The sequence below is a fragment of the Macrotis lagotis genome, chromosome 5 (assembly GCF_037893015.1).
Source record: "Macrotis lagotis isolate mMagLag1 chromosome 5, bilby.v1.9.chrom.fasta, whole genome shotgun sequence".
NCBI lineage: Eukaryota > Metazoa > Chordata > Mammalia > Peramelemorphia > Peramelidae > Macrotis > Macrotis lagotis.
In genome coordinates this window covers 165,758,124-165,780,756 of record NC_133662.1, presented here as the reverse complement: position 1 = coordinate 165,780,756, position 22,633 = coordinate 165,758,124, and the positions used below count along the sequence as shown (strand labels likewise).

Sequence of the window (22,633 nt, the reverse complement as noted above, 5' to 3'; positions counted from 1 at the left end):
TCTAAGGTCTAAGGTCTAAAAATATCTTTTACAAACTTAGTAAGTGTGCCAACCTAAAGGGAGAACTACAAAAACATCTATGAAAATTAAGTTATTAGAGCACTAAATTCTAGAATTTATTTAAATTAACCAAAATGATCCTCAACACAGTGATCTTAAAACTCTTAAAAAAAGACTAGTTATAAGTAAATTTACTTTTCATTATCTTTCTTCCTTTTGAAATTATTTACAAATTGATTTCTGCAAAGGTTCAGGGGACAGTCAGGTTTTACTTTATAGAACTAACATTAGAGCTGGGAAGATTTTAGTAAAAGTCCTATTCCCTCAAATTTATAAAGTTCCCTGAAACATTAAGAGATTTGAAAAATAAAACAAATCTCTTTAGGAAAAGACCATAGATTCAAACTCAGTTCTGATGCTCTTGCCACTCAACATTTCAATGTAGCTGCAATTTTATTTGTATTTTTTTAATAGTCATATGCCATCAACACCGCAGATTCAGGGGTTGATTAATTAGGCTCTTTGTTCTTCTTTGATGGGTATGTCATTGATTATTTTCAGCTTTACCACACAGCAGAAAAAAAAAGGTAAGAAGATATGAAATTAAGATGAAATGGAATTTACTACATACCAGCAGTTCTAATAACACTGGTTATTAGAGAAAAGGTTGTCAAAATGTCTCTATATCTCTTTATATATTCTCCATCGGAGGTAACAGAACTGATAAAAGCTTGAGAGATCTCATGAAGATTTTTAAAGTACTTAAGTGAGATAAAAGAGAATTCAGGAAGATGATAATGAATAGAAAAAAATAACATCAGGATGATGTCAAAAACAGAAATGCAACAAAAAATGGTTTTCTTTACTATGCTGAAGAACAAAGGAATAAGAACCATGATCACTATGTATAGAAAGTTGTTTTTCTATCAAATGAAAGTATCTTCAACTGGAAAGGAATATATTTGATTCATTGACAAAAATATATTGTCAAATATTTATTAAGTGTAAGGTAATATACTAAGTACTAAAAATGCAAAGATTTTTTTTATTATTTTTTAATTTAAGGCAATGGAGTTAAGAATGACTTGCCCCAGGTCACACAGCTAGGCAATTATTAAGTGTCTGAGGTCACATTTGAACTCAGGTCCTCCTGAGTCCAGGGCCAGTGTTCTATCTACTCTGCCACCTAGCTGCCCTTAAGGATGCAAACATTAAAATGAAAAATCTTTTCCCTTATCGCAGGTATAATGTAAGCAAATAGAGGAAATATATATATATGGAAATGGGCAAAAATATCAGAACCCAATTAAATGAATAGTAAAAGAACAGAGAAGCATAAAATATTCATTTATTTATTCTTGGTGGAGAGGATTACAGAAGATGAATCCAAATTGTGTGTGTGTGTGCGCGCATGCGCCGGCGCGCGCGTGCACGCGCGCGCACACACACACACACACACACACACACACACACACACACACAAAATGTGAGTCCATGTTACAAGGATCAGAATATTGGGCTTCCTTATCCTAAGATCTGCTCCTCATCCATTTCTTCATATAAAGATTTCCAGAATCCTGAGCAGGAAAGGGATAACTACAGATACATTTCCCTATTCAATTCCTAGAGGCAGCTGGGTGGTACAGTGGATAGAGTGCCAGTCAGGAAGACCCGACTTCTAGTCAAAGATAACTTGCTAGCTGTGTTATCCTAGGTAAATCACTTCACCTTCTTTTGCCTTACTTTCCTCATCTATAAAATGAGCTGGAGAAAGAAATGACAGATCACAACCAAATGGGGTAATAAAGAGTTAGACTAAAACAACTAAACTACAACAAAATTATTATATTTTGGGTTGAGGAAGACAGGCAAGGTAAGGAGACAAACATCCAAATACGTGACCATTACTTGTTCAGCATAGGTGATTTGAGGTGTTAGGTAAAAATTGGTTAACAATAATTAAAATACAAGATAAGAAAAGTGTACCTAGCTGATCTATATGACCATACTATAATCCAGGGCAAGAATAAAGAAAATGGATGATTGCTGAATGCTTGCTGATGATCTTTGAAGACTGAAAAAGAGTTATAAGTGAGCCAATATACTCTTAAGAGTAACTCAATCACAGACTTCATCCTCTAAGGGGTTTAAGATCTCATACAATTTAAGTCATTCTATTAACAGTAAAGAAATGGAAGGTCAAAGAGGCTATGTGACTTGCCTAAGGCCACCCAGGTAATTAAGTAAAAGAACCAAGAATCAAATCCAAGAATTCTGACTCTAGATCCAGTACTCATTTCACTGTATTTCAAATTATAGACTGGTAAACTTATAATTCCTTAAAACTTAGAATTATTAAAGGAATAGCACACAGAATTGTCTTTTCCAAGAATCAGATATTTTTGATCATTCAATCTTTTTTTCCAGTTTATCTAATTCATTTTTCAAAATTTCCTTTTTCAAAATCCTGTTAAGAATTCCAATAAAATAAAAATGGCAATTCTAAAATGATTCACAGATTTAGCTATACCAAACTACCAAGGAGTTACTTGAAGTATCTAGATAAAATAAAATTGTTCTAAAATAAGAGAAGATATTAAGGGAATTCATGGGGGGGGGGCAGGGAGGGAGAAGGAGGAATTAAAGGAAATATTTCTAAACTTGGAATGATAAACAGAACAGATTCAGAGAAACTGAGAAAAGACTTATATGAACTGATGCTGCCTGAAGTAAACAAGCACTACACAATTCACACAAAGATGCACAGAAAAAAAAAAAAAAAAACCTTGAATAATGTAAGAACTCAGATGCACTAGCTAAAAGATATCATGATTCCAAGACTAAATATTTGGCACTGATTAAAAAAAATAGAAGAGATTAGTGCAACAGGATAAATAGGAAAATTGAATATACTTTAATAAGTTTATTCAATAAACCAGTGTTCTTTCTCCAAGCTCAAAAACAAAAATTGCTTAAAATTCCCTGTCTGACAAAAATTACTGAGTAAAATGTAACTTAGATTACATTGAAGTCATTACATTAAACCATATACAACACTGAGCTCAATAAAAAAATGACAATATTAGAAATTATACTACAAAAAAAATTTAGAAATCAGATCAGTGACCTTTCCACAGCTATGACTTGGGGTAAAATTTTAACCAAAGGATGGATGCAATAATAAAAATATTTAATTGAAATTATTTTGCAAAACAAAATTAACACATCTAAATTAAGAAGTTAAGAAATAAAGAGGTATTGAATATATTTCAGAAGCCAAAGGATTGAGACTCACAGCCAAAAAGAACTTACCCAGCAAAAGTGAGTATAATCATATTAGGTGAAAAAGGAGCTTTAATAATTCCTGATAGGGACAGCTAGGTGGCACAGTGGATAGAGCACCAGCCCTGGAGTCAGGAAGAGCGGAGTTCAAATCCAGCCTCAGGTAATTAATATTTACTTAGCTGTGTGACCTTGGGCAACTCACTTAATCCCATTTGCCTTGCAAAATAATAAAATAACAATAACAATAATAATAATAATAATAATAATAATTCATGATGAAAAAACTTAAATTCAAACTGAGTTAAGATAACTATAAGTGAAGATAAACACGAGTGAAGAATTAATCATAAGGACCAAAGCAATAAATTTTATATTCAAATCTGAGATGATGTGACTTCTTTGAACCCTATCACATGGAGTCACAGAGGGATCTAATTTGACAAGGCCAGGGATTGTTATTTCCTGATGATTAAAAAAAGAGAAAACTGGAAAAGGGAAGAAGAATGAAAACTGAGGGAGAAGAAGAGAAGGGAAGATTAAAAGAAATTGTATCATTAGGGTGTGGAAAAATTCCAGAGGTCTAATTTCATATACAGATCCAGAAGATCCCCACGGAGACATCAAAAATGTAATAATGAAATTATAAGCGGACAACAACCTAAGCTAAATTTTTCATCTCTAAAATAATACGAGTACCACTTCCCCAACTGGGTTGACTTGATAAAAATATTCTGCAAACCTTAAAGTACTACAGAACTAGGATTTAGCAGTGAGAAATTATAATCAATTTGTGCAAAATTTTCCTGAATTTTACAGAATTTTATGATGCATAACTCTCACATATTTTATACATTAAAATAAATCATATTACTAGACTGGGAGCTAGATATCTCTTCATTACTTCATGAATATGCTCTATTACCAAAGTTCTCAGATCTTTTATTTTATTGATTCATTTGGTAACTTTAGTTTGCTTTTTGCTCAAACATGGAGCTGTTTTTAGTAAATTAGCCTGGCAATTGAAAAGCCATTAGAATTGGTGACTTGAAGGAAGAACAAAAGGAAAATTGCATGCATTTACACTATGACATGACCTAGAACCACAAAAACCATTGATTGTCCAGCTAGGCTTCCCAATGAAAATAGTGCTGAGCCTGGAATTATCAACACCAGAGTTCAGATCCAACCTCATTTTCAAGCTCTATGACTTTGAACCTGTTTGCCTCAAGTTTCCTCATCTGTAAAATGGGGATAAAAATAAAACCTATCCCATAGAACTGTTGTTCATCATGTCATCCCAATACTCAAAAATTTTTGATAACACTCTATTACTTAAAAGAAAAACCCTACATTTTGGCTCCAACCTAACTTTTCAGCCTTACTTTTCCATTATTCTCCTACCTTGCTCTGCCAAAGTTGTCTAATGACAGTCTCCCCACCAAAGCATCCTGTTTTCTCCAAAACCTTTTTTCTCCTCCCACTCTTCTTTCCATTGTGAAATGCCTCCCCCCTCTTTCCTTCTCTATATCCCAACACAAGCCTCTTATCTTTGCTGAAGGTGATCTCTCCTAGTCTTCATCCAAAGGACTAATTGTCTAAAATAGTGTCTTTCACATAGTCAAAGACTTTCATGTACAACACTTGGCATTACAGCATCCTGGGATCATAAGTAGAAGGAAAAAAAGAAGTCCTCTAGTTTAACCTCCCTTTTTACAGGGCAAGTCATGTCACTAACCTGTAAAATGGGGATGACAGCGCCTACCTCCCAAGGGGAGGATGCTCAAATAAGAGATTGCAAAGGTCCTGAACCCCTAAGCTCTCTGTAACCATTAGCTGCTATAATTATTATTTTAATAGCTTGTTGTGGGAGGATCAAATGAGAAAATAATTGCGATAATTAGCACGGTGTCTGATACTGTAAGCTCTACAGAACTGTTAGAGGCACTTAACACTTATTTCCTTCCTTTCCCCCCAACCCCACTGGCCATTTGAAACAAACAAAACAAACCCCTTTGATCATCTAGAAAGAAGGTGGTTTTTGTGCAAACTGTATTTTCCTGTTTATCGATCCCATGCTCAGCAGGACCCACTGTCAATGAATTAAGGGCTGAAAGTAAGTCCCTTCTACCCAGGCTTCCCCCAAAGGGCTAAGCAGAGCAGAATGCAGTTAACTTCACAGACGTCCACACGAAGGGTCGGGGTAAAGCGCCTTCACTGAATCTGGCAGGGCGAACCCCTCCTCCCGGGGCTCTGGAGCCCAGCTTGGGCCTGGGCCTCCCAGCCCGGGCCTCCCTGGGACACAATGGGGGGAGGGGCCGCATCTGTGATTTGCTTTTGGGGTCCCCCCCAGGCCTAGGCAGAGGCCAGGGGCCAGGCTCCACTGGGGCGGGGGCAACCGAGGGGCTCGGCTTTGCGCTCCTCCCAACAGTCTAAGGTCCTTGGCCCTCATGGGCTCCTAGGTGACACCCCCAAACCCAGGCCCAACTCTTTCCCTCTTCAAGAAGCCATAAGGGGGAAAACAGTCCTGTGCCCTTGAGTGTGGTTTCCCTCCAATTTCTGCCCCCCCATCATCCTCCGTCTCCAGGCTCCTGGGACCTCACCAAAGCTTGGTCACTCTAGGCCATTTATGAGCTCCAAGGCTCCCCCCCAAGGCCTCTCCCCGGGAAAGAAGGCGGTTACGGCCCTGTCCACTCACAGCAGCTGTTCCACCACGGCATGGTGCAGTTGAGCCTGCCAGGTTCTGGCGGGGCTGCCGCCCTATGGGAGCCCCACAGGATCAGTGGGAAACTACCCAAAAGCCTCCACCACTAGGTGGAGACTCCCTCAACTCCCCTCCCCTCCCCTCCCCTCCCACCCCGCCCCGCCCCTCCCCACCTGGGCCCCGCCCTTCCCTTGCCCCGCCCCCTCCCACCCCCAGAAGACTCTTAGATGCAGCTCGGCCAGCGCAGGGTAGGGCCGCCTGCATTACTTTAGTGGGGGTCGTGTGTGTGTGTGTGTGTGTGTGTGTGTGTGTGTGTATGTGTATGTGTATGTGTATGAGTGTGTGCGCGTGTGTAAGATAAAGACGGATAAAGCTGCCTTGAGCAGGGATTCTTACCTCAGGGGACGGGAAGATGATGTGTATGTGTCTGTATGTCTGTATGTGTGCGTGTGTGTAAGAGAGAGAACCCTTTAGTAGGGTTCTGAATGTGTTTTCGTGTGTGTGTGTGTGCGCATGTGTTCGTGTGTGCGTGTATGAGAGAGACAGAGCTCCCTTCAGCAGTGTGAGAGTGACCCCTTTGGCAGGGATTCTTACCTTAGGGGAAGGGAAGGTGATGTGTAATTAACCCCCATGGTGATGTCTACAGACCGCCCCCCTTCTCAGAAAAAAAAAAGTTTTGAAATGAACAAAATAAAATGCTTAAATCTGCAAAGGAATAAAATTATGTTAAAATAGTTATTTAGAAGAAATCTTAAAGTATTCAAAAAAAAAAAAGGTGAAAAACGCCGGTGATGGGATGTTACTATAGAAAGAATGAGCTCCCTTATCTTTGCTGATTTGCTGTGCAGGCAGAGACCACCGTTCAGATATGGTAGAGTGAGGATTCGTTTCATTTGTCTGTTGGACTGGGTCGACTCTCCAATTTTATGATTCTGGGATTGATTGAAAGAAATTGAGGGCTGAAAAAACAAAGCTAGAAGGGTGATGGAAGTGAAGGAGTTTACAATAGAAACCCACTTCTTTGTTAGAAAGATCTGGGAGTCAAGGACTACTTCTGGTAGATACTTACTATTCCATAAATACTCGGGAAGCTCTCAGGCTATGAACTGAGGAAACAAGTTTAATATTTTTCCTCGTGTATATAGTTCAAATTTATCATCTGATCAAGATTTTGGCAGTTTTTAAATCTACTGACCTCCAGAACACCCTCTTACAGTGAGTTCAGTGCATAGCTTCAGTCCACTCCAGCTCCTGCCCACAATTAGGGGTCAAACACACACTTCCAAGTGTCTTGAATTCCCATGACTTACTGTACTCCAACTCAGCTAAACAAAGAGATAGTTAATACCTTAATATCATTTACAAGCAATTACTTACATGTGCCCCCTTTGCCTTATAGCCCCTATCCCTGACCTCCAATCCCTTCAGTTCTTGGCCAGGCAGAGAGGGTAGCCTTTTCCCATCTTGGTCCACTCCTGAACAAGTCCAGATCGTCAGCATCCTTTGCACACTTGTTATGTCCTGTTCGGTTCTCAAGCAACAAGCCTGCCAAACCTCAGCAGTGGATTATTCCCATCCTCACAAACAGAGTTAGAGAAAATCTCTGAAGCCCTGATCAGCTGGGACCTCACTGAAACAAGGCAATCCTTTTAGCTTTCCTAAGCAATTAACTATTTTTCTAGGTTTCTTTCTTCTCTTTTATGTTGTCCCTTTCCCCACACCAGGGGCTGCCTTTTTTTTTTAAATTTATTTTCCCAGACCTTTGTACAGGTTTGGAACATAACAGATGCTTAATATATATTAATATTAATTGGACTGAACTGAAGCTCAGGCAGCCCTCTTTAACTAATTCCCATTTTTTTCTTCCATTAGAAGAATGTTATTAGAAGACAGTCTTACTCCTTTAAAACATAGATTGTATAGATTTTATACATTCGTGATCCTTAATTGGTGGCAAATCACTTCCATCTCTAATCTTTTCTAAACTGGAGGCTGTTCTAGGTATATACCCAAATAAATATAAAATTTTGCATCAAGTGTATATTTCAAACAAAGGCCAAATATATTTCTGATCATAACTACACTTTTCACAACCTTTCTGTTTTGATATTTTCCATCTTGGTATCAAACCTCACTTCTTTCTCTAGCTCTCTTTTTCTTGGCTCTCTAAAGTAATATTTCTAGACATAATTCTTGGAATGACTATCTTTGATATTCCCACAAATTCACAGAGAACTAGTTAATGCTGCAGAAAATATTGGAAGACACTAAAATGAGGTAAAAACAATGTAATATATCACACAACAGGCATTTGTAAGACTTGGGCTCTAAATCAAATGCAAACCAAATAAGTGTAAGGTTTTGGGGAAGACATAAAGATAAAATTTTAAAGTTCTTAATGTTCAGAGATCTTGCTTGTGGAACTTAAAAGAACTTTCAAGAAAATGGAAAGGATTTCTCCTCTATACACAGAAAAAAAAAATGTACACCATAATTTGAGAGAGCAGAAAAAGACTCATGTAAAATGTTTACTTTTCCCATAGTTTTTTGGATGAGTTCTCCTCCCCCCCACAGAAGAAGGAAGATCATCCTACTTTTCCACTTATTTTTTATATAGCAAATGTTCCTAAATATCAAAAAGCCAAAGGATAATTGAAGATTTTTCTGATTAGAAAGAACTTTTTTTTTTGATTTGCAACCTCTGAAAGTTAATCTGCCTCCCCTGAGGTTTTACTATCTTCACATGGTTGTTATAAAAGTGTGCTGCTCTGAAACACTTAAAAAATTTGGATAAGCAGAAACAATAGATAAAAATAGGAGAAAGAAATGTGGGCCTGATGTAAGCACAATTTGCTAAATCAAATGTAGTAATATATATAAAGTGCTTTGAAAAACTTTTAACATATCAGGATTTGTTGTGAAAAGTTAAAGGTGGTTTCCTATTATTGATTGTATCATTATCATTGTAAAATTATTTATTTCTTCAATACCCAAATAAGTGAATTTTCTTAATAAAACTATTCGTCTATTTTCTTTTCTATAGTCTCCAATAGCTCCTTAATTTCCAATTAGTCTTTTCTTCTTACATTCATATTCAGACTTAAGTATTAAGTGTCTACCACTGACATCCTTCAAACCTTACCACCTCCTGGGAGTGGAAATCCTCCCCATGCCATCTTCCTCCTTAAATGACAAGGTCCCCACCGTTAACACACAGTAGATACTTAGATTTACTATTCATTTCCAGCTTTATTACTTCCACTGAATAGAGACAGAAGAGGGTAAAAATAGGTAAAAATCAAGGAATTTTAGGTTTTTTGCCAAAGGGAGAAAAAAAAAGATAAACAAACACAGGATTTTAAAGCTCCATGAATACTGCAAGGCCAGCAACATGGCATGCAAAAATGGCTGGTAGAAATAAACACCAGAAAAATCACAGAAACGGTATTTTAATAATTTTCTTCTTTTTTTCTTTAAACTCTAGTGAGCAGGACATCCCCGAAATTATTCTTTGTTCTTTGTGAGGACAAGCAATTAATCTGTCATTAAGAAAATCTTTTAAATCCATAATAACAAAAGAAAAATATGTCCTTAATGCCAAATATTATCTATCACAGCTGTTTTCCATAGTAGAAGATCCATTTGACACTAACCTGAACCAATACATGTAGAGGACAAAAAAAAGAATAAAGTAGCAATGACAACTTGTCACTGGAAACATAAGTCTTCCCAACAGTGTTAAAATTCCCTATTGAAAGACATATAACATGTTTTCCAAACTACAATGTCTGCAATGCAATGCAGTGCAGTACCTTATCTTGCCAGCAAATATAGTCAATTCAAATTTCTACTAGAGATTAAATTCCTCTTCAAAAAAGTTGCCTAATAAAGAACATGATTAGTAAGAGTTTTTAAAAGAATTTCAACTAATAACTAACCATTGAATCATCAGCACTGAATGAAGTAGACTTACACAGATCCTTTCTTCAGTTTGTGAGGCAGAAAGATTCAGTGGAACAATCACTGGAATGGAACTCAGGAGATCTGGATGTTAAATCTGTCGCTTATAGGTTAGACTAGACAATCTCTAAAGGGCTCTTTCAGTTCTAAAATTCTGTGATTTCACATCACCACAAATCTTAATTTTATAGAGCTTCAATAAGTACTCATTTAATGGACATGGTCTTCAATATTTTAATTAACATTACAGATTAACACAAGAAACATGTACACACACCTAACCCTGACCCTTATTTTAAATTTGAATTCAAATTCTATTTCAGTTAATAAAAAGAAAAATTAAAAACCTGAACCTTTCAGTATATTTCACTGTTTGTGACTAGAAAGTTTACACATCCATAGAATATATTGTTATAAAATCCCCAGTAAAAGGCAAATATCTGTTTTAATGGTAAAATGTGTCACAATTTACCAAGCTTGTCTTTTGAATTCAACTTTAAATCAGCTTTTTGTGGATGAAAATGACTTAAAAATCAGATACCAAAAAAATTGTTATGTTAGGTGTTTTATAACATAATGTCACCCTTTTGACTTCAAATTATTAACTACCTATCATAATTATTATTAATATGTATTAAGGATACAGTAGTTTTAATTCCAAATCAAACTGGTAAAAATACTATCAATTTAGAACAGCTTAAAATAATAACTTGGTTTATATCTCCAACTACAATGCATAGTTAATACTAGTAATATAAACTAAAACTAGTGTAAAATACTACTAATAAAATTAGAATAAGAATAGAACACTAGAATATAATATTAGGAGTTGATTTTCCTCAAAAAAAGTTTCTTAGTGTACAATTCTAACTAAATGAATACTTCAAGACAGCAGATGGCAGTGTCAGGCTGCTTTGATATCTCTAAATCAGAATGATGATAATTTTACAGCTAAAGCAGGCTTATATATTTTAATAGTAGTTGTGCTCCTGGAAAATTGCTATCAAGCAAAATCAAGCATAATGAAGTTTATTCTTCCATCGCCTTCTGCTTGGTGAGATCGTTTAGGGGAGAGGAAAGGGAGCCCACTGCCAAAGGTTAACCACCTAGAGCTTGGAGAAAACAAAGAGCACTGGGATTTGTAGTCAAAAGGACCTGGCTTCTCAGCCTATTTTCCAGTACCTCTGTGACAAGTTACTATCTGTTAGGCAAAAATACTTTCTCTGGTCCTCAATTTGCTTATCTGTCCAGAAAATCTAAATTATTTTATAACCCTGAAATCTCCTCCCCTCCTTTTCCACCAGTTTTAATCCCAAGAATTCATCTATCTTACTACTTCTACCTAATTCACAGGTTAGAGACACAGGGTGAAATTAAACAGCAACATTTCTTGTCTTATTAAATAAGCCAAGCAGCTTGGCTATCTAGAAATTCTACTTCTAGTCTCTCTATTGAAAATAGTGAAAGATTTAAAGGAGCTCTTCAGTTCAAAGAGGCATCAAACACATACATTCAAGGCACTGTCAGAGATATTCATTATTCAGTATAGGTATTGATTTTACCCTCAAGGAGTTTATATTCTATTGGGGATGAGGGGGAAGTATGGTTACAAAATACACAAAATCCTGGGTAAAATGAAAGAAAGTATATTAACAAAGAAGAAATGGGGATGGCTCAATAGAATCCAGTTCTAGAGGAATACAAAATTTCTGAAAGATAGGGAGAATCAAAATCAAGCATACTCCCCATATGTATAATAAGATGTCCCATTTTGTTCATGTTGAGTTTTATATGTCCTACAAGACATTCAAAAGGGCATGACCAATGGGCAGTTGTTTCCCTTATAATGTAATTCTTGAGGATTAGATAGATTCAAGAAATCATCTACTTAACAGATAAACAGGGGGCAGTTAGGTGGCATGGTGAATGGAGCACTAGCCCTGGAGTCAGGAGGACCTGAGTTCAAATTTGGCCTTAGACTAGCTGTGTGACCTTGGGCAAGTCATTTAACCCCATTTCTTTGCCAAAAAAACCAAACAAATAACCAGTAATTAAGGACAATGACAATAGGAACACGAGGTGAGTGTTATCCAAAGGATAAGAGCTTAGTATCATGGAAGCCAATGATGGAGTCAACAATGTCAAAAACTAGAGAGGTTAAGAAGACTGAAGGTCTTTGGATCTTATCAATAACACATGCTCATAACCATGGAGAGAAATATTTCCAGTAGTCTAGTGGGTAGTTCCAAGATCTAATTATAAAGATGCATTTAAATCCGAAGGGACTGTGGTTTAAGGCTGTGGAGATCATAAGAATAAAGAATTAATACTATAAATCTGATAGTGAAAGGAAAGAAGAGATAATAGGGTCAAGTAGATTAGATTTTTCTAAGGATGAGTTCAAACCAAGTTATTTGTAGGCAGCAGGAAAGGAAATGACTTTCAGCTCAAGTTCAAAAATATTCTACTTTGAAAAAAACATGAACTAGTTAATATTAGAGCAGACACTGAGAAGAACTTAAAAAGAATACTTACATTTTCATCAGGGTCACAGTAAATAAAAATATTAAGCAAACAAATTTTTACAATAAGAGCCACGGAGTGTTCCAATAAATGAGACATGAATGTGCTGATATTGAGTTGAATCCTAAACTGATACCTGAATCTTCATTTTTAATTGGATAGGTAGACAAAGGAGAGCTTTCAATAAGGGGAATAGCATGAACAAATTAAGTGTATCCGAGTAGACCTGGCTGGAGTAGAAGATTCATTCATTGTTATAAAGGGCAAAGGTGATGCAGTTTATATAGTAACTTGATCACTAGGCTAAGAAATGAATATTATCCTTTAAGCAATGGTTTTCAACTTGAGAGTCTTAACATGGGATTGAAATGATGATAATGTTATATTTTGGAAAAATTAATTTAATGATTAAGGGAAGAATTCAAAGTTATTCCAAATATTCAACTTTAGGTAACTAGAAAAATGGTAATATCTGGAGATAGAGAAGTTGAGAATGAAAGCTTATCAGAAAACTATCCTCAAAGAAATTCTAATAGGCCATTAGAGATAAGAACTGCAGGTCAAGTTAAGAAATAAGAATGAACACATTAGCACAAATAAGAAATTTTTTTTGAGTGTGGTAAGACCAGTATTTTACCCAAAACAATTTCTTTCCTCTCACCTATAATATGGGGAGTCTTTACCTAAAAAGATAAAGCAGAATGAGGGACCTAATTGACCCCAGCTTCCCTAAGACATTTCCTTATTCTATTTACCTCCCTTCAAGCCTAAGACAAAGCTGTCCCAGGAACCTGATAGATATCACTTCCCTTATGTAGCTTCCTGGGCATCTAGGGGTATAAAAAGTCCTAGCCACACCAGCAAGGTTATTGCTGCCCTCCTCCAGAAGTGAAAACTCCCAAAGTAGCATTCTCACTTGATCAAACATTTCCATGTGAATATAAATCCACCTTTCCACCACCAAAAAAAACCCCAAAGAAATGTGTACTTGCTTGGGATATAAAAAATAATACCATATATACTTAAAAACATTTCTTCTGTTGCTTTTTTGCAAAAATATTTCTATTAGGAATGAAATATTTCCTCCTAGTCTAGATTTTCAAAAAAAAAAAGGTACAGCTGAGAGTACATAAAAAGTTGATTAGGAGGTAGGGTAAAAAGGTCTTTATTAGTTTGCTAAAGACAATATCTTTAGATACTAAGTCTATTGAGTAGATAGGAATCCTAACTCTATCTAGATCCCTAGGGCATTACCTGGCATCCATTATTTACAACATCATAACAAGCAGTGAGGATACTGCCTGCATACTGACTAAGCAATCTGCACATCCTTCTGGTTTCCTGGAAAGTATAGAAGCCAATCAATAACAATGACCCATGGCAACAGCACTTTGAGAGGAAGTGACAATGACTAGGTTGTCATTTTGTAACCACACAATTCCACCATAAACTTCCCCTTATCTTTATCTAGACAATCAAGTCCTTAAAATGTGAATTATGTGACAGAAAGGGAAATGGCTTCCTTTCTTCATTTTCTTTTTTCTTTTTTAATATTTTATTTGTTTTTCCAACAATGGTAGTTTTTACCACTCATTTTTTTTCCTACAGGGTTTTGAGTTTTACATTTTTTCTCCCTCCCTCTCCCTCCCCTGACAAAAAAGCAATCCAATATACACTCTACATTTATAACCATGCTAAACATAGATTCATATTGATCGTGTGGTGAGAGAAGAATCAGGTCCAAATGGAAGAAAGAAAACAGAAAAAATTGACATAATAACATGACAACTTTAAAAACTGAAGCCATAAACTTTGTCTTTAAACTCAACTGTTCCTTCTCTGGATTTCGATGGTATTTTACAATACAAGTCTTTTAAAATTGTCTAATTACTGTGCTGCTGAAATGAAAAGTCTATCAGGGTTGATCACCAACCACCCCAGGTATTAGTGTATAGAATGAAGGTTCTTCTGGTTCTGCTCATTTCATTCAGGGCAATCTTTCAAGGCTTTTTTGAAATCCCACCCCTCATGATTTCCTATAGAACAAAAGTGTTCCATCACATACATATCACAGTTTATTCAGCCATTCCCTAATTGATCCTTCTCCATTTTCTTTGGGTAAGATATATTTCCCTGGATTTCTTGATACCTTCATTTTAAAATATATTTCCTTTTTTCCTAGATGAATGCAAGTTTCTAGTTTGTGATTTTAGATTTTTCAATCTTTCTTGGCTTCCATTTGTTGTTGGATAGTTCTTTGGTTTCTTCGATATTTTAAGGGTTTGGGGACTCTAGAGAGCCATGTGATGACAAGCATTTTCAAAGTTTTGTAATAGTTATTTTTATGTAGTGCAAAGTCAAACAACTTAAAAGACATCAAATGCTATGTTCAATAATAGAATGTATTTCTATTCTACTTTAAGGTTTGTAAAGATTTATACACATATTATCTCAATTGATCTTCAAAACAATCCTGGGAGCTAGGTGTTATCTCCATTTTACAGATATGGAAACTGAGTTAGATCAGAGACTTGCCTATGATCATGCTGCTAGCCATCCATTGTACCACCCAGCTTTAGAAATGAAATAATTATTTTATGAATATATAAATAAGGAGTTAACTAGAAACCCGCCCAATTACTTTTCTAATAGTTCCCTGTGAGAGAAAGGCATGTAACAAGTTATAGTATCCCTAACTTAGCAAAACTGACAATTAAAAAAAAAGCTAGAAAAGCAAAACAGGATGATTAAAGACTAAAGCCACTATCTGACAACACAATAGTGTCACAAATATTTTTCAACAAATATATTTTTATTGCATTTTTGAAACAGTATTGTAATTAAAAAAAAAAGGAATGGTCCTCTGAGAGTCAAGTGTCCTGGATCCAGTCCAGTTTAAGTTCTGACATTAATTAATAATATAAGCACTAAGGTCACTTCCAATTCTAAATCTAAGATTCGGGGCCTTTGAGTCATTACTCACCAGGTAAAAAATATGGGAATTAAACAGGATGATCTTTAAAGACTCCTGGTTAAAAATTCTGTCATTCTTCAATTACAGCACATTAATATTTCCCATTTTCCCCATCTCACTCATTATCTTTCTCTTAGGGAACTCCAAATATCTCAAATATCTTTCACATCTGCCAAAGAGCCCTAAAGACTAATGTGGAGAGCAAGGATGCTGGGCACTGCCCTATTCTGAACTCTTATTGGGAATTCATTAGAATTTTCTGAAAAATGATTGAAATGAAACTTCATTCACATGTGAAGGAAAACCTTTACTAGGAAAAGATTTTACACAAACAACTGGTGACTATTAATGACACAAGCTATTGTTATTAACTATTTCATAAGCAGATAAAGGGACGACATTTCACTTGAAAATGTCTTTTAAAAATCCTTCAGAAACAAACAGGATTCTAAATTTACAACAGTATTTTTAAAGTTCAATAAAGTGTCTAATAGTTTTTTACTAGGAAAAAATGTCAGACTATTGACATGGTCATTATGTGAGAAAATTAAGATCCATTTCCTTGATGTGACCTTTACTTTCCATAAGCAGAGGCTAAACTAACTTTCTAATGGTTGGGGATGGACTATAATAACTTGGACTGTAACAGTTAAATCTAAAGCACTTCATGGGCTTGCAGTCAACCACATCGACATCTGGAGCTGGTTGACTTTTTCCCCAAAGATTTGTAACACAGCTCTGGAATTTTTCCAAGAATTCTCCACATTCTAAATCCATCCTTTATGTCCTACACACCCAACTCTCCATATTCCAAAACTCACTGACCATTTAAAAAATTCCATTATTTTAAACCTCAAAGAAGTAATCATCGCCAACATATCTGAGTTTTGTTGCATGTCATATTTTTTCTGTTTAATGCTCCTTTAATGAATCAGACCTACTATTAATGTATTAAAGCTAAAAAGTTCCTTCAATTTAGGTTTCCCCCAACTATTGTCTGCAAACAAAAAGATAATTCCATAAAGATGTCATGTTAAGTGTTTTAAGATGAAGATGTCTAAATGGCTTTTGCAGAATAAATCATATCCTAATTGGATTTGATAATTGGATTTGGGAAGGGGGAAGTGATCTAACAGATCATTAAAAGTCTGTCTTTGTTATTAATTTGTTTTAACTACTAAAACCTCTAAACTACTAACTCCTAAAAGTACTAAAAACCTAGACATTGTACATATAACATTAGTTTTTCTCTGATTTCTCCCTGCATATGCATTAAGTTGGGGACCCTTAAAGTGGTATACTTGAATTGTTTTTTTTTTTAATCTGAATAAGTAGCAGGTATCTAGGTGGTGCAGTAGGTAGAGCACAGGTCCTAGAGTTAGGAGGACCCGAGTTCAAATTCAGCCTAAAACACTTAATAATTACTTGGCTGTGTTACCTTGGGCAAGTCACATAAGAATGTTTATGACATGTCAAAACTATCCAGGACAGAGTAATTGTGATATTGTAGGATCAAGAGAAATCTGAATAAGGATAGATTTTTACAGCACAAACTATAATTAATTTCCTATATAATACTATTTTATATTTTATGCATTTATAAATAGTCTAAGGAATCAATTCATAAACTTCACAATTAGTAACATTTAATGTGTTTAAGTGCCTTTTTTTGGACATGGTACTGTGTATGCAAAGACAAAAAATATTTCTTTAAAAAAACTTAAATTTCACTGAGAAGGAAAAAACACATTTATGATAACTTGGAAGCCATCACTATCAATAACCGAAAATTGGTTGAAAGTCAGGGAATATGTTCAGGGAACATATGACTCCAATCTTGGAAGGAAGAAAAGGGATGGGAGATATTTATTTAAATACATAGTTAACCTATGTTTGAGGTTCCCAGATGATTCACAACTGTTTTTTGTCTTTCATCAATACATCCATGCAATTATTGATGCTAGTGAAATTTGGAAATCACTAGAAAGAAGCAAAAATATCACTGATTTTTTTACTCAACACATTTCATTCAAATCCTAAAGTATTCAAATACCAGTGGTTTGAAAACATACACACACACACACACACACACACACACACACACACAGAGTAAGGCATAGAGAAGACCAAGAAAGTGCAAAAAAACTCAGGGACTATTAATTTACAAAATACAAATAAGGTAGATAAAAGGAGGTATTAGTAAAGGGGCAGAGGAAGTAATCAAAAGAAAAAGCATTGAAGCTGGTGCCTGTGTTTAGGAAACTTGGAGGTGAAAGTGAGGAGAGAATGCATTCCGATTCTGAGAGATTGGGCAGCACCCAAAGAAGGAAGATGAGAGGAGAAGGAAATTTAAGAATGCTGAATTTTAATTTATATAATTCATCTTCTAAGAAAATGAAATTTAAATATAACTACGCTTGTCATGCTCTAGGAATGGAATAAATTGAATTCTTTGCCAAATTTTTAAAAATAAGATAAGTTGGGCAACAGCTTAATAAAATACTAACTGCTAACTTTTCAAAAATATAAATCATTTGAAAAATATTGGTATTATTTTGAATAATAATATTCTCTTTGTCAAGTAAAGAACCTTTCAATGTTGAATATTTCATCTGATTACATATTCTCTTGGCTTTATTGGTACCCAAGATTCTATGCCATTTTATTTATTTTTTTACTTTCACTCCTGAAAATAAGTGCTAAAAAGAAACTTCTCTTCATTTCTTCCTCCCTCCCCCACCATTCATTCCCCAGCCCCCAAACTGAAATATACTACAATTCAGAAAGCATTTTCGTTACTAGTGGACTTTTACAAAAATTTACATATTACCCTATTCCTTTCCTACATTCTCAGTATTATCTGATCCTACCAAAAAAAGTTCCCTGGAAAGAAAAGCATGGCAATTAACCCTTAATTGCTTCCTCCTAAGAAGAAAGCTGGAATGATAAAGAGCCACAGCATGTGATAAGCTAAGTAGCTTTTTTATTGAAAATCCAATCATAAACAAGACCAGCTAACTAGACCTCTAGACATGGAACCCTACCCCCATTTGCCAGCTGTTTCACACCACTTGCTATCCCTAGAAGGCAGGATTGGAGTTTGATAGATTTCTCCTACAGTTTATAAATACTAAGTGGGTGAACTGAGTGAGAACAGAAAAGGCTTGACGTGATTTTTCTATGATTTCGAATAGTCTTGTACATTATTGCATGAGAGTCAAAACAAGAAAGATATTGCAATCTCTAGTATATTAATATTTGGGGTTTTTCAAGCTCCACTGAAACGAAAAATTAATATGAAAAAATTTTTAAAAGATAGAAGAGACAAATTTCTGCAGATTGGTTTTTATGAGAGAAAAATATAATGTACTGACTACTCAAAGTAAAGATTTTTCACATGGTATGTGAAATATATAACATATAATATCTTATACATACATACATACACACATATGCTTATGCTTTGAAAAAGCACATACAAAACTTTAAGTGACAATGCAGCTATTAGCAATGGAATGAAAAGAATCTGTACTTAAGAGACCTAGAGACTGGGTGGTGGGTAGAAAGCTTAAAAAAGGAAACTTTGACATACTAGATTCAGTCAGGCTCTCTACATTCATCACAAACACCAAAAATTAGTAGTAAGAATCAGGTGATTTATAAGAGATATTTAAAAAAAAAGAATGTCATATGATATATGCTGCCAGTTTCCTAGAAAGCAAAAACTCAAAAACTATGCTGACATGCTAAGTGCCATTCGACTTATTAGAGAAGATTACAACTCTACCATCATAAATACAGGACAAAATCTTAATTATTCATACAATTCATTGTTTAAACAATTCATAAATTGTTTAGCACATTCCAAACTAAGTTTTATGTTGCCACTAACTTCTCAAAAAAAAGTTATCTGCCTCATTAAATTATACCCTTTTATGAGGGTCTTTCTTTAAAAATAAAAACCTTTTCCGGTGTAATCAGCTTGGTTCAGCCCATATTATTAAACTTTAGTACCAAGTTTTGCTTTAAAAGAAACTGTCTCTTTGACTGTAAAGGTAATATAGAAATTGAAAGTTTTCATATAGACTACCAATTTGAGGGAGAAGGGGAAGGCTTGTGTTTAAAATATTCTTTGCTCTCCCGCTCCAAAATGTTTTCAAATACATAAAATCAATCAGAAATCAAGTCAATGAGAATCCGCTAGCCTCCTGCCACACCCCAACATAAAATCAGCATGGTCAATAGAATAAAGTTTGCACATACAAATATATCAACTCAACCAACTGACTTTTACAGCCCCAAACCACTACAAAAGTCCATTTTCCTTACCTGTAATTGTTATGGTGCCTAGCATATTAAACAGCAGGACTCCAGAAATCCTTGATTCTTTCTCAGGAGAGGCAGCTTCCTAACTATTCTACTCTGAGTAGTCTTCTAATAAGCAGAAATAGTCTTGCAACAGCCCCCAGACAGACCAAGGAGAGCACAGGCTGCCAGGGCTGGCTGACCAACGCTCCCTTACTCCTTCAGTGGCTGATAAGACAAGCAGAAGCAGACTGAAGATGCATTTCATCAGCCTAATTACAGGATAGACATCCCGTTGTGGTCTGTCCCTTTCCTGGGCTGGAGACTTTTAAAGCACCTCTTACTTCACTTGGCAGGATGACCAAGTCAGTCACGTGGCTCAGTTAAAGGAAAACAGCCCTCTCTCCCTCCCCCTTCCCCAAACAAGTAGAGATACCAGAATTGTTCTAAGACTTGAGATGCCTAAAAATTTGGCGACAATACCATATTATCAAGATGGTGATCTCATAGCATTGTTTTCCTAGTTAAAAAGAAGCAATTCCAGGATTCAGACCCTTAGCCTTCATCAAGCCTGATTTCCCAATGTTTGTTTTACAAGTATCACTATAGAGTATCAAAAAAGACATTCAGAAACTTGAAAACGCTCCAACCTTTCAGTTTCTTGCAGATAATCCTAAAGATTTCTCTGCTACACAACTCAAAAGGGAAGAATCCCCCCCCCCACCAGGGTTTGCTGCATTTCTGACTTTTTCCAGCTCCTAATCATTTTATTTACAAAAGCACTAGAAAAGAGTAAGTAGGTCTCTGTTCAGCCATGCAACTCCAATACTGCCTAGGTTCGAGGACATGCTCGTGGGAGTTAGGGAGTTACTTCAGGTTCCCTGCTTATAAACTGGAATTACACTTGTACAACCTATAATTCCGCATATTTATAAGGAAAACCATTTATAACTGCTAAAGAGGTTAACTGCTAAAGAAAATATTTAACCAGTTATAACAAATATAACTTATTTTGGTATTAAGACATAGAGAGGGAGAGGCTAGGTAGTGCAGTGGATAGAGCACCGGCCCTGGAATCAGGAGTACCTGAGTTCAAATCCAGCCTCAAACACTTAATTACCTAGCTGTGTGGCCTTGGGCAAGCCCCTTAACCCCATTGCCTTGCAAAAACCTAAAAAAAAAAAAAAGACAGAACTAGGATTATATATGTATCTTGTATATAGTAGGCACCATATAAATGCTTATTCCCTTCCATCTAGAGTTGTTAAACAGATGAATCACCAATGTTAAGATGAAATACCTGAGAGTACGAGAGAGGTTTAAATGACTAAGGTCAATAGAGACCAGAGAGATGACTGTTGAAGAAATGATTCTAGTGATACTTCCCAACTAGAAAGGCAGCCCTCCCCAGTGAATAGTCCAGTCAGGAAAATCAATGTTTACCTCTCACCTCTGAATCTCCTGGGTGACCCTTTAGCAGGTCATTTAACATTGCAGTTTCCTTATTTGTAAAATGAGAAAAATAACACCATCTTCCTTCCAGGGTTGTTTTAAAGATCAAAGGCTATAACATGTCAAGTACTTTGCAAATCATAAAGAGGTTTGAAAATGCTAATTACTATTACATGGCAAAATGTTGTTAGTTAGGATAGTTAATCCACCCTGGTCTCTCTTGTAAGCTATCCCAGCTAAATCAAAGATTTATAAAACATTAAAAGCTTCAACTGAATTGAGGTAATCCAGTCTAAGCTCCTGAACTCCAGTCCAATTGATTCATAATCTTTCTGAGTTTGAGTTGTTCCATGGCACAAGGAATACTCAAATTTACCCTCATAAACTTACTAACTATATGACTTTGAGCATGTCAATTAACGTCTGTCTGCCCCAGTTTCCCCATCTATGAACAACCCTACCTCCCAGGGTTGTTATGAGGATCAAATGAGAAAAACAATTGTCGTGAATTTGTCTGGCATAGAAAGAACATCATCATTATAATTGATGAAGATTGTGGTGAGGATGATGATGAAAAATGTTAAACTATAGTTGTGGTAGTGTTGCAATAGCCTAATTTTCTAAAATGGGTTCAGAATGAAAAAAATCTATCAGGATGCACAGATTAAAATAAAAGATTTCACTAGCTATGTATACATTAAAAAAAAGAGAGAGAGAGAGAGAAATTCTTTGCCCCAAGCCAGGTTGCCTTAATTAAACTTTACCACTGTGCTATACATCATGGCAACTTTCCTTTAAACCCACCAGCCACCTCTGCCATAGGGCCAAGTTCCTGAAGCTTGGGAGTAGGACTATACACCTCCCACTCAACAAATGCAGACAGCTAACAGGTCCTATGGAAATATTCATGTATAATATAAATTGTTCTATCTATTTTTACCTCTAGGGGCAGCAAACACAGCAGTTCCTCTCTAGGAGAGAAAGGACTAAAGCAATTCCTACTTTGCTAACCGTAGCAATCTGCTCCATTTCATCCCAGGTTTTCATCTGGTTTGGTTTTTTTTTTTTTTGAATCATCACTTGTTCTAAGGATTTCAAATGTAAAGGCAGATCGGTCAATAGTCACCAACCTAATAAAAAAAAGCCAAAACATCAAGGTAGGCAAATGATGTTAACTTACAAATTCAATTAAGAGAACCTTCCTTTGATCTCTCTACTATTAAAAAAAAAAATCAAGCAAGGGGTAATGTAATTTATCTTCCTTGTGAGCTCCTACATAGCTAAGTTTACAATGAAAACAGCTGTATCATTTAGTGATGAAGTTAAAATAAAAAAAAAGGTCACTGTGTAACAGACATACAACTTTTCTCTGATTATGCTTTTAATTTCATGGTTGGGAATTGTATTGGGTTTGTATTCATGGGTTTGTATTA

At 35.7% G+C, this 22,633-nt stretch overlaps 1 protein-coding gene across 4 annotated transcripts in view; it reads right to left on the bottom strand.

Annotated features, from left to right (window-relative positions):
• The window catches only part of AKAP12 (A-kinase anchoring protein 12), a 108,488-nt gene that overhangs the window by 10,954 nt on the left and 74,901 nt on the right, over positions 1 to 22,633 (bottom strand). The window contains exon 1 of one of the 4 annotated variants that reach the window (XM_074187821.1): positions 19,773 to 20,720. The exons of 2 other annotated variants lie outside the window; for them this stretch is intronic. In XM_074187821.1, the coding sequence (XP_074043922.1) occupies positions 19,773 to 19,797 (25 nt within the window). In that variant the 5' untranslated portion in view covers positions 19,798 to 20,720. Of the gene's footprint in view, positions 1 to 5,980; positions 6,098 to 19,772; positions 20,721 to 22,633 lie in introns of those variants that run through there. One more of the 4 variants, XM_074187822.1, reaches the window with a different exon arrangement.